The sequence below is a fragment of the Gopherus evgoodei genome, chromosome 3 (assembly GCF_007399415.2).
Source record: "Gopherus evgoodei ecotype Sinaloan lineage chromosome 3, rGopEvg1_v1.p, whole genome shotgun sequence".
NCBI classification, from domain to species: domain Eukaryota; kingdom Metazoa; phylum Chordata; order Testudines; family Testudinidae; genus Gopherus; species Gopherus evgoodei.
The window spans coordinates 132,074,144-132,088,333 of NC_044324.1; the positions used below are offsets into that span (position 1 = coordinate 132,074,144).

Sequence of the window (14,190 nt, forward strand, 5' to 3'; positions counted from 1 at the left end):
TGAACTCAAGTTAATTGTATCTAATTTGCATATTAATTCGAGTTTAAACAGACTGGGAATGGATGGGTCATTACACTAATTGAATCTATTTCCCCATGTTAAGTTCTCCTCACACCTTCTATGGGTCATCTCGATTATCACTTCAAAGGGTGTTTTCCTCCTACTGATAGTTCATCTCAATTGATTGGACTCTTACAGTTGGTATGGGTACTTCCACCTTTTCATTTCTCTGTATGTATAAATATCTTCTGTCCGTGTGTCCACTCTATGCATCCGAAGAAGTGAGCTGTAGCCCACGAAAGGTCATGCTGAAATAAATTTGTTAGTCACAAGTACTTCTGTTCTCTTCTCAGTGAGGATTAGAATGTTTGGGTGTAATTCTGTGCTGCCATGCCCAGCTCATAGTGTTTTTTGAGGAGTGAGTGTGAAAAGGTGCTTTTTCTGACTTCTGTCGCTTTGCACCATTGTATGTGATAGCACAGCATCAGGGCAGTGAAGGAGAAAAACTTAGAAACGGATCTCAACCATTGCTGGCATTCAACCATGAAAGCTTCTTACTGCATGTGTGAGAAGGTTTTTTCCAAGCACCGAATAAAAATGTGATTCTTATGATGAAGAAAACCGAGCATTCTCAACACAACTTGACCAAGTTTTCATGTGCGCTCCAGCACATCTGTAACGTTGCAGAATTGTGTAGAAATTGCACGTCTTAAACAAAACCTGTATATGGCCTTGATAAAAATGGTGTTGCTGTGCCTGCCTCATTGTGTAGCACATGCTGACTCATCCAGAGCTGGCATTCTGTCCGAGAACTCAGGCTGTATATGCAGTATGTCAGCTGAGGAAACTACAGCGGCAGTAATAAAAATGGTTATAGAAGTAGAGTTACTTCTAAATTGGAGTGACGGTCATACTGTGTATCCTCTGTGTATCCTGTCACTCTATTTTTGTTGGCTTTCCTCTCATATCAACCGTAACTGTGCATTGTAACCCTGCCTCTAGCAGGTTACAGGTGATTGAGTGCTTCTGTAGGTTGCTCCTCACCACAGTATGTGGGTTCTCTGAATAGCTTTTAGGGCATTAATGTCCTAAAATTTGTCCCTGTAGTTAAATTAACATAAACATTTAGCTCTTCTTGTAATAGAAGTAAGGAAAAGAGAGGCCCTGAAATAGAGTGACTGTAATGTGTTAGCTGGTAAGTTTCCATTGTGACTCTCACCCATTACTTTCCATCTGTAAGCTTTGTAACTAACGTAGGTTTCCTCTTCAGAGTTGTCAAGTGGGCTGACTGTACAGCTCACCATAATAGAACTTGCTGGGATGTGCATCACAAATTCCACCCATTCCAGCTTATTTGCAGGCCTGGACAAAAGAGCAGAATTTTAGCAAGCCTGGTGGTAATGCCTTCCTGCTGGCACTAGGATTTAACAGAGGGGAGTAGGGGAGAGCATTGGCAGTGAACACTGTCTCAAATTCTTATACCTGGTGTTCCTGTAGTGTCACGGTTCCCTTTATCAATATTAACCCTCTTTTCTCTTTCTCCATCTTGTCCAAGTCATCTACAAACATTCAGAAGGTTCCCCTTGCTCCCAAAATACATTCCTATTTGAGTGTCCTCACTGCTTGCCCACAGGTAGGTCTGGAGTAGGGGAAATACATTAGGGGAAGCCTAGCTAACTTGAACCACAACCACGTAGCCTGTTTTTAAAGGTATCGAACTACATCTCTGAGATGAAAAATCATTGACTGGCATGTGTTCAAACATCACCTGTTTTCCTAGTTCTGACAGGGCCTAGAAGCAGAGGGAAATGGAAATGGAAGAGGAAGTATCATGCTGGCATTTAAAGAGCACTTGCTCCAGTGTTACAAAATTGTGCTAGGCAGGCTTTGTTTCCTAGCTGTACAAAACTAGAGTTGGACGGGAGCAGGAGGATATGCAGTCAGTGTAGTAGATGTGGATTTTAGTGTAACATTTTATTCTTTTCTTAAAATTAACAAATATTAAAATAGGTCTGCGTCAGGACATTTGTGTGGACTGAAAACTGGCACCAAGATAATTGAGGAGTAATGATAAACAACTGTGTAGACCGCTAATGAAGAGGTGTCTAGTGGGGTATGATGTGGATCTGGGTTGGGTCAGATGTTAATATCATCCTTAATCTGGAAGAGGAGAGCAAAGAACATAGTGAATAAATCTTTCATACTGGGCTGAATTACAAACAGTACTTTGGTTGGAGAAATAATACAAAAGAACGTAGATTAGAAATGTGGACAGAAAATAACAAAGTGAGATGCAGCTTGAGGGAGGAAAACTCATGTTAATAGACTCTGTGGGGAAAATAATCCAAGATGTCCACACTCAGTGGATGGGAGAAACTCTGGAGGCTGTAAGGCTGAAAGACCTTGAGGTGGACAACCAGTTAGCTAGGATTGCTGTATGACACTTATGCATTGGCCCTTTTTGCAGCCACTGAGGCATGGTGTAGCAGGAGAGGCCTTTCTGTGTGGCTGTGGTGCATCTGCACGTGGAGCATCATGTTCAGTTTTGAGCATGGCATTGCCATGCTAACACATCCTGGGGGCTGGTTTAAGGACTGCAAATATGGTCATGTGGGGCACAGATTGATATGGGGACTGAGCCAAGCTCTCTTAAGCAGCTGCTTAGGGGGAGGAGAAATGTAAATGTTAAAATATTTGAGGGGTGCAAACATCAAAGGAGGAGAAGAATTATTTATTGGTGGTACAGAAGCACAACCTGAGATGTTAGAGTAAAATTAAGAGGGTGAGTTTAGACTTAATATCAGGAAGTAGCTGCAGGGAGAGAAGACTCTGGAGTAGTCTCCCAGGAGGCATGATGGAAGCTCAGGCACATGAGGTGCTTTAAAATTAGCATCCTGAGCAAAGCTGCATGGACAGATGGACTGGATCATTGATAGATTCCACACCCGCCCACCTTCTGATGGCATGTCCCCATGCACATTCATTATAGGCACTTGAGCCCGGATCTTCAAAGGTATTGAAGTGCCTAACTCCCAAATACCTTTGAGGATCTGGGTCTTGGCTGGTAGTGAGGTGCTAAGTTATACTGATGCAGTGCCTAGAGGTCTCGGTTAAGCCACGGCTTCCTTGTGCTGGACACCTGTACAAACAGAGTAAATAACAGTCCTTTCCCGAAAGGTCTAAAATGCAAACAAGGGGATGGGGATAGGGAGAAGGGAGGATGGCTAACTAATAAGATGGTTTAGCACTGATTAGCTGTAAGTACAATTCTTGGCCAAAAGGTTGTAGGTGTATAACAAAAGAACGCTCCTAATCAGAATGCATACTGCCTTTAAACAGACTGAATACACTGCAGCAATATTGCATTAATAAATACTACTCAAATTGCTCCAGCCGGAAAAACGAGGATGAATTTCAGTTTGAAAAGCATGAGGGTAAAACTTTCAAAAGTGCCTAAGTTGCTCTTGAAAAAGAGACCTAAGTTGTAGTCACTTAAGCACTTTCAAAAGTTTTTACCCGGGGTCTGTCTTAATGACTTAATTTATTACTTTGTGTTAAAATTGCCACTAAATGGATTTGTTTGTTGTCTTGCATAGTACGTTAGCTTAAAAACAAATGTACCAAATAATTTGGTTTTTTTAAAATACTGTATTATTGCAGCTCTTATCTCCTTGTTTAGGTGACTCATCTTTGAAAAGAAGTTCTAAATCACTTCTTGAGTTCAACACTACAAAACCCTGTTTGCAGCAAGGCGCCCAACATGTTGTGCAAAGCAACATTAACTTCCTTTGTGGGAAGACTCTGGTTAGTCTGCCATTCTTTTCCTTTTTGCCTTTGTGTAAGTAACTTCCAGGGACCTAAGAAGAACTCTGTAAGCTCAAAAGCTTCTCTCACCACCTAGTCTCTAACTCCCATTTAGTCAGCAAGGCTTGTGATTTTTCTAAACTTGCTTTTGGAGAAATCTGAAATATCTCAGTTTGTGACACTGCAGATGTGATTACACCAGTTCTTTGACACTCCCGTGACAGCCCATACGCTCCAAGAATATGAATTGATGTCAGATAGTGGGACATGAAAGCCATGTGTGGTGGTGATATTAAACGAACAGCTATCTTGAGTCATGTGTTTTGCTAGGTCTAGTCAATGACTTTTTTCTGATTCTTTAATGCTTTCAAATGGATTTCAGTATAGTATTTTCACACTGTGTAATAAAATACATGTATAAAAGTCAGCAGTGTACAGAGCACCTGAAAGCTCTTATTTAACTGTCAGCTTGAGTAAACTGTGGACTTAAATAGATCTAATAGAATAGAATGTGACCAACTTCTATTCTTATGAGCTAATATGTCTTTCAAACCAGTGTTTAGGTTTGTAAAGTCCTTTTATTTTAATGTTGTGTCTTCTGATAATTGCTAGAAATCAGAAATAGTGCATTGGTCAGAAAACAAACCTAGGCCTCTGACTAATCCCTCTTTGGGACAGCTTCAATACAGTGCAGGTTTTTAAAACTTCAGTACAAATGTAAAATTCTAGTCTGAAAGGTTTTAGTTTCTGATACTTGAGGTCTCCAGACTCTCACCTCCCAAACTCGTACTAGCTGAAGCGATCAGAGCTTGGAGTTCTGTAAATACTTATACCTGGGACCCAAATACTTCAGGAAGTGATCCCGTTGGCAATGATGATATTATTACACACCTTTTTGGAAAGCAGGGTAACTTAAATCATTATGTGAAGTGCCAGTACATCAAAGTTTTTTTTTAAAGTTTCACCCTCCACCTGTGACAAATTTGAAGAGAGGGTGCAGAGGGTGCCCTTTCTACATGAGTTTCCTAGTGACAAGAAAATCTTCTACAAACTGTTATTTGTAAACTGTAAGAGCCAGTATGGTCAGCTCATGACTTTGCTAGAACTAGTTAGACAGTTTGCATGATTAGGACACCACCAACTCGTCTCCATCTTTAACAAAACTATCTTCTATTGATATTGGCTGGCACAACTTTTTAAAAAAAAATTTCTTGACAAGGATGTGTGTATGTACTAGAGTGTGGTGGGGACTAATGTAGGCAGGGCTTAGAGATCTTTTACTACTTCCTTCTATCCTTCATCTAGAAATGGAAAGCTTGCTCTGCCTGTGATATTCATAGGTAAATAGATTTAGTTTCCGGGGCTGTCCAGCCCTGTCTGTTAAGCACTCCTTAAAGTACTAGACTGACTTAACAATAAGTTATGGTTATTGCACTGTTAAACTGTGTGTCTGGGCATGAAAAGCTTGAATCTGAACCAGGCCTATCAAAACTAGTTTTTCCTTTACAAGAAAGATCCCTTGTTGGTATATGGTTGGAGATGAGATTAGTTTCTTTGGCCTTAATTGGTAATTGGCTTGTGGGATAAATGGCAGGCAAAAGTACTTACCTATGGATGCTAAGATATGGAGTCTGCATTAAAAATGCCTTGTCTTGCTAAAACATAAATCATGGGGACCAGAGACCTGCTTTTCACAATTGCTGAGCACCTGCTGTCCCTACTGACTTCAGCTGAAGTTGTGGGCACTCAGCCTTTCTGAAAATAAAGTCCCTAGTTTTGGCCTGTAAAATGTAGCACAAATTGTACACATTGAAAATGAGGTGTTACTTTTGAGGGCTCATGCACACAGTGTGGTATATGTCATGTCTGAAGGGACATCTAGGGCTTTCCTGGTGTGTGGTTTTTGGCAGTGTGCCTCTGTGCTTTCTAACAGCTTTCCTTAGTAATCACTACACTTGCCATTCTTTTATTGGGCAGGTCATCGTTTCTGAGTGCTATCCATGCTATTCTTATTGTCAAGAGAGAATTTGGATGATTGTCTCTTTAAAAAAAAAAATCACTTCAGTTTTGTTGGTACTGACTTCTGAACTTTTATTTTTTATTTGATAGTTACAAACTGAAAGCTAACTATTGATTTCTGATCTTTTTTAAATAGGGAACCCCAGAACTTGTTACTGCAACTGAATGTGTGCACTATTTCGAATGGAGGACTTTTATTGCTTGCAAGAAAGGCTCATTTAAAGCCAAGAAAGAGGTAATAGTCCTAGACCATGCATGCGTAAAGTGGCATCACCAATTTTCCACTCTTCAGTTAGAAGGAATGGAATAGTAGGTCAGATAGTACTCTTGGTTTTTTTACAGCATACCTTCAGTTGGAAAACCATTGTTCAGTCTTAAAATATAACAACTTTGGCACAAGTAGCAATTTATACTTCACAAAAAGCATTGTCAACTTTTTTGAAATGAAAATCCACCTCTCAAAAATTATGAATATCCTGTTAGAACAAATTCGTTGTTAATAGCTTTAGTTAACAAAGATGAGAATTTGAAGTAACTCTTCAGCACTTGTGCCTGTGACTTTTGCTTTCGGCACCTCTGCACAGCAGAACTACAGTGGAGGGTTTTCACTGTTGCTTGTGCAGTAGCCAACACTATCAATGTTTTTGCCTTCAGTGGGGAGCCCAGTGTGTTTTATGGAATTATTTTGACTTCTGGGCAAAACTTTCCACTACTAGATTTTATAAAAATCAGTTGTTGTCTTTGGAAAAAGTATTTCATGTCCTATGATATCTCTAACTAGCATGGTATAAACTTTACATGGAACTAACTAGCGTGTAACTTTCTAGGTACCATGCTATGTTTTTGATGATTTAAAGAAACATGACTTGAATCCACTGATCAAGACTTCAGGAGGCTACTTGGTGGATGACTCGGAAGAGGATTCCTTGTATATCAACGTCTGTAGAGACATAGGTCTGAACCTCTGTGTACAGTATATATGTCTAAATTGTATGAATTATGGCAGTACTTACTAATGCCTCTAGTAAAGGCTGCCTGGATTTATTTCCCATTTAAATCCTGCTTTTAGAAGTTTATAACTCTACTGTTTTAATCCATCTTTGATTTCAAATGTGGCTTTGAAGGCAGCTTCCCTAGAGCAGTCTTCCAGAACTGTTGAGCTATTTAAAGAACATTGTCATTTTGGATGGCAAAATGGTTGTCTTAAAATAGTACAATCCAATCTGAGGCTCCTGTGCTGAGACTGGCAACAAAGGTATCAGTTGTAGTTGGTCTCTTGTTGCTGTCATCTGTCCAGTGGGATTCATGTTTCTTATGCCAGAGTGATAGCTAGCGATTATAGCTCAATGCGAGCTCCAGTTCAGCCAAGCACTTGACTATACTTAACTTTAAGCATGAGTAGTCCGATTGAAATAATGTGCCTAAAGCAGGGGTGAGCAAACTGTTGGCTCGTGGTATTACCACACATGTAGCATCGCGGGCCCCGTGCTGCTCCCGGAAGTGGCAGGCACCACGTCCCTGTGGTTCTTTGGGGATGGAAACTACAGCTAATGTTCTAACCCCAGTTGCTTTGAAGTAATCTATAAAATAGGCTAGGTGAACATACTGTTTAAAATTCCATAACTGGATTTTCTTCACATCTAGAATACTACTCAGTGGTGGAAAGAAAAAGCTGTTCGAATGAGAATTGGGCGTTTCTAGTGTCAGAGGGTTTTTTGTTTTAAGTTAGATGACCTCTTTTCAGCTAGAAATAATGGAAGTGTGCATTTTATCTCTTTCATGGCTTCAAATGCTTCAATCTTTTTTTGCTAATTTTAGCTTGCCAAAAATAAAATCATTTGAATTCAAACTACACTTTTGAAAACTTTAGTGCAAGACTTTTAAACCCTTCCTCAAACTTAAGAGCTGTAAAGGGATTTAGAAAGAAAGCTGTTTCAGTCTAATGTAACTAAATTGTACCTAATCTGACCATAGATGATACTTTTTCTTAGCGCTCCAACAAAAACTTAATTTGGGTGATGTATCTGGTGTTCTCTTAACAGGAAGCTCAAGTAGTGAAACCAGAAGTTGCCCTGTGGGTAGTGCTGCATGCTTGTTAAGTGAAGGCCATGCTTTTGATGTTGGCAGTCCTCAAGAACAGCTGAAACTGCGTGACAAAGACAGGTACTTCTGGTGATACCTTTATGTCTGAAAATCTCATGTATATATTTATAAGGGCTCCCTTTTGTGTTTCTGAACAAAACATTGTTCATTATTTGGCATGCATGCAGGTGCGCACCCTTCTCGCCCTCCCCCCCGCGTTTCATGATAATGAGTATTGTATATATTTCAATATATTGAATTACCAAAAGAGAGAGGATTGGAAAGTGGCATCTTTTTTTGTAGACAGGCATGAGGAGACTAGGTTTTTAATCTGTTAATCATTGCCTTAGTTTAAATTTGTAATTTTTTTTTTTAAAAACCGCATCGGCACACTTTACGTTATGAAAAGTTCTGGAGGGTGAGGCAACTACCTAGTTTTTAAGAATAAGCTGAAATTATTGGTGTCACAGTCTGATGGCATTGGACAGGATGCCCCAAACAAAGGACTGAGTTCTAATTCCACTGTTCCAGTGACCTGCTGCATGTCCCTGGGAAAATCATTTGCCCTCTGTCTCACTTTTACTTATCTGTTTAAAAACAAAACTTTATCTCATACCGGTGTAACAAGGGTTATTGTTGAATGCTGCCCTTATGCATTTGCGTTAGCTGCCTCTTGGCTTCTGGGTATAGTAGAAGGTATTGGCCGTGACACTATGTTGTCTAGTGTCTGCGAGCCTGAGACCCCCTTCTCTCCTTGTGTGAGACTGTCACAGCTGAATCAGTAGAGGCTCTAAACTTCCTTGGTATTCAGTAGAGAAGTCCCAGGAGGACGTTCTCCAAGGGGGCCTCTCAACTTTGGAATTAATTGGATTGGTCTGAAATGGCCCAATTTTGGTGGTGGGGAGATTCAGATGTGTATAGATTTTTATTTGGATGGGGTGGTATTGATTTTTTTGTGGCAACACAAGGGTGACATTTTGTTTTTGAGCACTAGCTTCTTTTATGGCCCCGTTTTTTTTGAACTTATTCTTCTCTTGTTGCCTATGGGGAGCACTGCTTACCCATCCATTCTTGCAACTCTAGCTCCTTGATTGATACCCTGCCAAATGCATGTTGCCAGTGGGTTTACAGAGCAAACCAGGTTACCGTGATTTGAGACCAGGGGCTGGGAACCGGATTATATGGAATCCAGTTAAAATAAGTCAGTTGGTGATATTGATTGGCCTTATTGACTAGCTTGAATAAATTTGTTTTGGCTTTTCTGCACAGAGTGACAATTCAAAATATTATTGCCAAAAATATTAACATAGGCCTCTTAAACTGAGAATTAAGAACGTCTGCCTGTACTAGTTCTCCTGTTAACTGGAAAGTTCCTGCCACAAGATTGAAATACAGGAAAGAAAACAGTCTTCTTGTCTGTCTGATTGTAAGCTTGTGCGTGTTACAAGTACAAATATATCCACATAGCTGAAAGAATACGGTGACCTACAAAAGATTTTTTTCTTAAAAGCTGGGCTCATGACCCTTTGTCTTGTGGTGTATACAGAATGCCTAAAAGGTGGCTTTCCCTGCTTTTGTTGGAGGACTTGTTGAGTCTTTGGGAGTTGTATTCGCACTTGCACCTTAAATCAAGGACCTGGGAACAGCACTATTGAATTTTTAGTGAAGCCTTCCTCTCAGTGATTTGAGCATTGGCCTTCTAAACACAGGTTGTGAGTTCAATCCTTGAAGGAGTCATTTAGGGATCTGGGGCAAAAATCTGTCTGGGGCTTGGTCCTGCTTTGAGCAGGAGGTTGGACTAGATGACCTCCTGAGGTCTCTTCCAACCCGATATTCTGTGATTCAAAAGATTATCTAATTAACATCAATGACTTGTCTAAAGACACACACAATACAGAGTTTTAAACTGACTAAAATTCATTCCTTTCATCTGTTCTAAAACCCATTCCTTTTATCCATTCCCTTTCACTGTCCTGGCACTTGTAATTCCACCATTTCCCTAGTTCAGGGGTTGGCATCCGATGGCACTTGTGCCAAAGACTGCACGCGAGCCAAATTTTTTAATGGCACACTGCTGCCTGCTGGGAAAATGGGGAGTACAATGGGAAGTGTCAACCTACTTAAGTAATGCTGTCAACTCTGCCTGTCATAGTTTTAGGACAAGGGGGAGAATAAGGCTGAAGATTCTTCTTGTAAGTAAGCAAAAAGGCAGAATCTTCTCTCCCCTCCCACCACCCCCGTAAGTCCTCTTTTAAAGATAAAATTTAATATTTTTAAAATGCTTCTCCCAGGGTCTCTGGGTAAATTGCAAGTGTCCCACCCTTGGTATTTGCTAGCTAGCTTTCCCATGTAGTACACTTCGTATTTATTTTATAGTTGGAATTTTTTTCCGGCTTCCGATTTATTGTGTTTGATTTTTTTGTTAGGCTTGTACTGAATTATGAGAAAACATACAGTGAAGAAGAGAAGCCAAATTTCTGTCAAGGTCATAATCCAGCAGTGACTATTACTTTTGTGTGCCCATCAAAGAGAAGAGAAGAGGTAATTGATCATTAATGCAGTCTAAAAAAGTTTATTCTCAGTTAACCTCTCTGCTTCAGCCTCTACTTTGCTGAGAGCAGAAACTTAGTATGTGCTTTCCTGTTGGGGTCATGAAGCTTATTTAATGTTTGACATCCTCAGGTGCAAAGTATTAATACTTGCTTCAGTATTAGTGGTTGTGTTTTTTAATAGAACTAAATATTTTCAGAGATAAAACAACTAACTAGGAATACAAATTAGAGAAAAGGTTGGTGAGCTCCCAGCTCTGTGTAGCTTGAAAGCTTATCTCTCACCAACAGAAGTTGGTCCAGTAAAAGATATTACCTCACCTGCCTTCTCTCTTTGATATCTTGGGAGTAATATGGCTACAATAACACTGCAAAAAAAATCCTAGGAATACAAATGTCTTAAGGCTATCTCTTAAAGAGTCTTTTTACTTTGGGTGACAACTGCTCTCTTCTGAATTTCAAATTGCTGGGGGATTGTTAGACCCTAGCATTGGGGTAGAAATGGATAGCCCTCTCTAGAGTAGATCATTATTCCTAGGCAAGAAGTTCTGCTTGCTAATAAGTGCTGTTCTCCAACCTGATATGTTTGACATGCTTCAAGTCTTTGTTCTGTGAAAGTTGGTTCCATTTAAATCTGACCATTTGTCTTACTTCTGCTATTGCACCATGCCTTTAATCCACAAGTGTCGTGTACTTTCTTTAAATGATGTCTGATTAGTTTTTAAAGCAGAATCATCCTTGTGCGTTATATATCCTATCTGGCATAATCAAATGTTATGCAAGAACTGAGAACTTTAACGTCTAGCAACATCCACTTGTTCCAGCTCACATAATGGCATGTGATCAAGGCCAGTGCAAAGATGTTTCACACCCTAGGCGAAACTTCCACCTTGTGCCCCCTCCCTGAGGCACCCTCCCCTCCCCAACTCACCCCTCCTCTGAGCACGAGCACCCCAAGCACACCATGGTTGCTTCACTTCTCCAGCCTCCCAGGCTTGCCGCGCCAATCAGCTTAGGCGCCGCAAGCCTGGAGGCAGGAGAAGTGAAGCAGCCATGGCGTGCTCAGGGAGGAGGCAGGGCCGGGGTGAGCTGGGGCAGGGAGTTCCCCTGCGTGCCGCCCCCCCGCCCCCTTGCTTGCTGTAGGCGGCCCTCCCCGTGCTCCCCTGCCTCAGCTCCCTCCACCTAAATGCCAGAGGTGACTGGGGTGGCTGAAGATCTGGCCACCATGGTCGCTGCCAAAGAAAATGGCGCCTCCCAAATCCCAGTGCCCTAGGCAATCGCCTAGGTCACCTAAATGGTTGCACCGGTCCTGCATGTGATCTTGGCAGCAAGACTCTTTTAAAACCAGGCTGAAATTAACATTGCTGACACTCTCTTTCTCTGCATAACCTGTCGCGTTTACATGTTTTGGACTGACCCTATTGTCCTGTTCCTGACCTAGGTGGCTGTCTACACTTCTTCAGCCAGATCACTCTTTTAAAACTGATTTGAATAAAGACTTTTTTCCCCATTCATTTTAAAATTCTCTGCATTTACGTAGCAGCCATGATACAGGCAGACTTACTAATTCCACCTTTGCCTTCCCAATCTTCCCATGCCTGACCAGTATGTTTGTACGCTTAAATCTTAATTGGGAAGCAAAAATATTAAATGCAGACTTTTGTAAGAGATTTTCATTCATGCTTTCTTTCCACTAAAACACATTCAGAATTTAAAATGGTCTATTCTAACCACATTTTCCTTCCGATTATTAAGTCATTATAAGGATTTAAGTCTAATTATTGAATTAACTTCATCAGGAGATACTGATATTCTGATACAGCAAATAGGTTTCCCAGAAGTTTTAACGAGAGGGCAAGTTGTGGGAGGGAGGCAAGAGGAGAGAACTCCATAGTAAAAATCATTTACCAAAGTACTTTTGGGGGGAGGAGAGAGGGTGAATCCTGTGTAACTCAGTATCTTATTCAGAGTAGTGTCCCCATTTTGTGGTCTGAGCATATGATTTACAATTATAATCCTGGCTCTGATACAATCTCATGTTGGGCAAGCCATAGTCTATCAGCTGGAATTGCTTTACCAGTCTCTCAAGGGTGGTGATTAGTGCTTCTAAAGTGCTTTGAAGAAAACTTGCGAAGTGTTTTTAAAGAGGTAGAAAGTCTTTTACCAACGTTAGCTGCATTAAGTCAACTCTTAATAGTGATGGTTTATTCACTGATTCTTGTAAATTTGCTGTACTATTATAACCTTTCAGGAGATTAGTCTTATGCGGTAGCTTTATTTTAGACACAAAAAAGACCAGCATTTTGGAATCTAGTACCAAGAATCCTCTTTAGGCATCTAAATAAGCAACTAGATCCATATTTACCCTATTGTAAGCACTAGATTTGAAAAGGTTGGTCACTTTTTTGGGGGTGAAGAACAAAGATACTGCACACAAATTTTATATAGATTAAATATACAAATCAAGATGAAGAACTTGTGTAATATGCAGGAGTCTTTATTCTTTAATTTTTTCTTTAGTCTTCCTTTAAAAAAATTTTTCTCTTAAATTTCCAGAAGCATGGTCTCGCTTTGCTGGAAATGTGACTTTCACCTAATAGATGAGGGGTGGAATGGTAAGAAGGGGTGTTAGGTATACCCATCTTCCATCTGAAGTTTTTGTGTCAAATCTTTGTTTTTATTAAAACAAACAAAAAAAACCCCAACAAAACTTTGGTCTTATTTTTATTTACAACTTTAATCATGTTCATTTCCATATCAGCGCACAGGTCCCAAACTCACTGCCAAGCTCAAATGCCGGTATGAAATTGAATGGGTCACTGAATATGCCTGTCACAGGGATTACTTGGAAAGTAGAAACTGTAGTCTGACCAGTGAACAGCATGATGTCTCCATTGACTTGACACCGCTCACTCAACAACCAAGTAAGTACCTTATTTTTCTTTAACAGAGAAGAAAGTGAATTCCATAGACCAAAACTGAAGCTTGGGATAGCATCCAGTATAGAGCGTTTGGGACTGAAATTCGGTGACACACATGCTTCCAGTCTTTTTTTTTTTTTTTTTTATTCCAGTACCTGTTCAGGGTTGTTTCTTTTCTTGGAACCCTTTTAAAGAAAAAAAGCTGCCACCTTACTCATTTTCTTTCCCTGTTTCCTTAGGCTATGTCACACCATACGTGGCTAAAGATGAAAAAGAAGAGTATTACTATTACTTAAATATTTGTGGGAAAACCAGTGCAGGCAACTGCAAGGATGACACTGAATCTGTTTCATCTTGCCAAGTAAAGACTCGGGGTCAGCAGGAAAAAGTGGCAGGAAAATTTAAGAACCAAACCCTCAGGTTTGTAAAGGCATCTGAACTACATCTTCAGATAGGTCACTGAAAGAGAAGGGGTAAACATTTGATAGAAACTGTTTTCTATTTTGTAAAAGATACAGAATACAGTAGGAGGATGAATAAATAAAGCAATCCCTAACACATCCATTTGGATTTTGTGAGGTTAAAAAGCATGGTAATGCTTTGGCAGAGCCGTGCTTGCAAGCACCACGGCAGCCGTGAAGCACCAGGGGCACTAAGATGGCCGCAAGAGGCAGGAGTACTAAAAAGTACTTCTCTCCTGTTGTCTAGACTTTCTAGCTGCTGCTCTTGAGTTGCCTCACTGAGTTTTACTGGTAACATTACTTCACATCAGAATCCTGTTGGAGCCAGGCTATACAGAGTAATGAACCTGCTAG

General features: G+C 40.4%; 1 protein-coding gene across 1 annotated transcript in view; it reads left to right on the forward strand.

Moving 5' to 3' along the window:
- Nucleotides 1-14,190, forward strand: part of IGF2R (insulin like growth factor 2 receptor) — a 95,428-nt gene that overhangs the window by 22,526 nt on the left and 58,712 nt on the right. Inside the window, 7 exon segments of the mRNA XM_030556692.1 lie at nucleotides 3,680-3,804; nucleotides 5,960-6,058; nucleotides 6,651-6,777; nucleotides 7,866-7,986; nucleotides 10,332-10,446; nucleotides 13,216-13,378; nucleotides 13,615-13,795. Coding sequence (XP_030412552.1) covers nucleotides 3,680-3,804; nucleotides 5,960-6,058; nucleotides 6,651-6,777; nucleotides 7,866-7,986; nucleotides 10,332-10,446; nucleotides 13,216-13,378; nucleotides 13,615-13,795 — 931 coding nt within the window.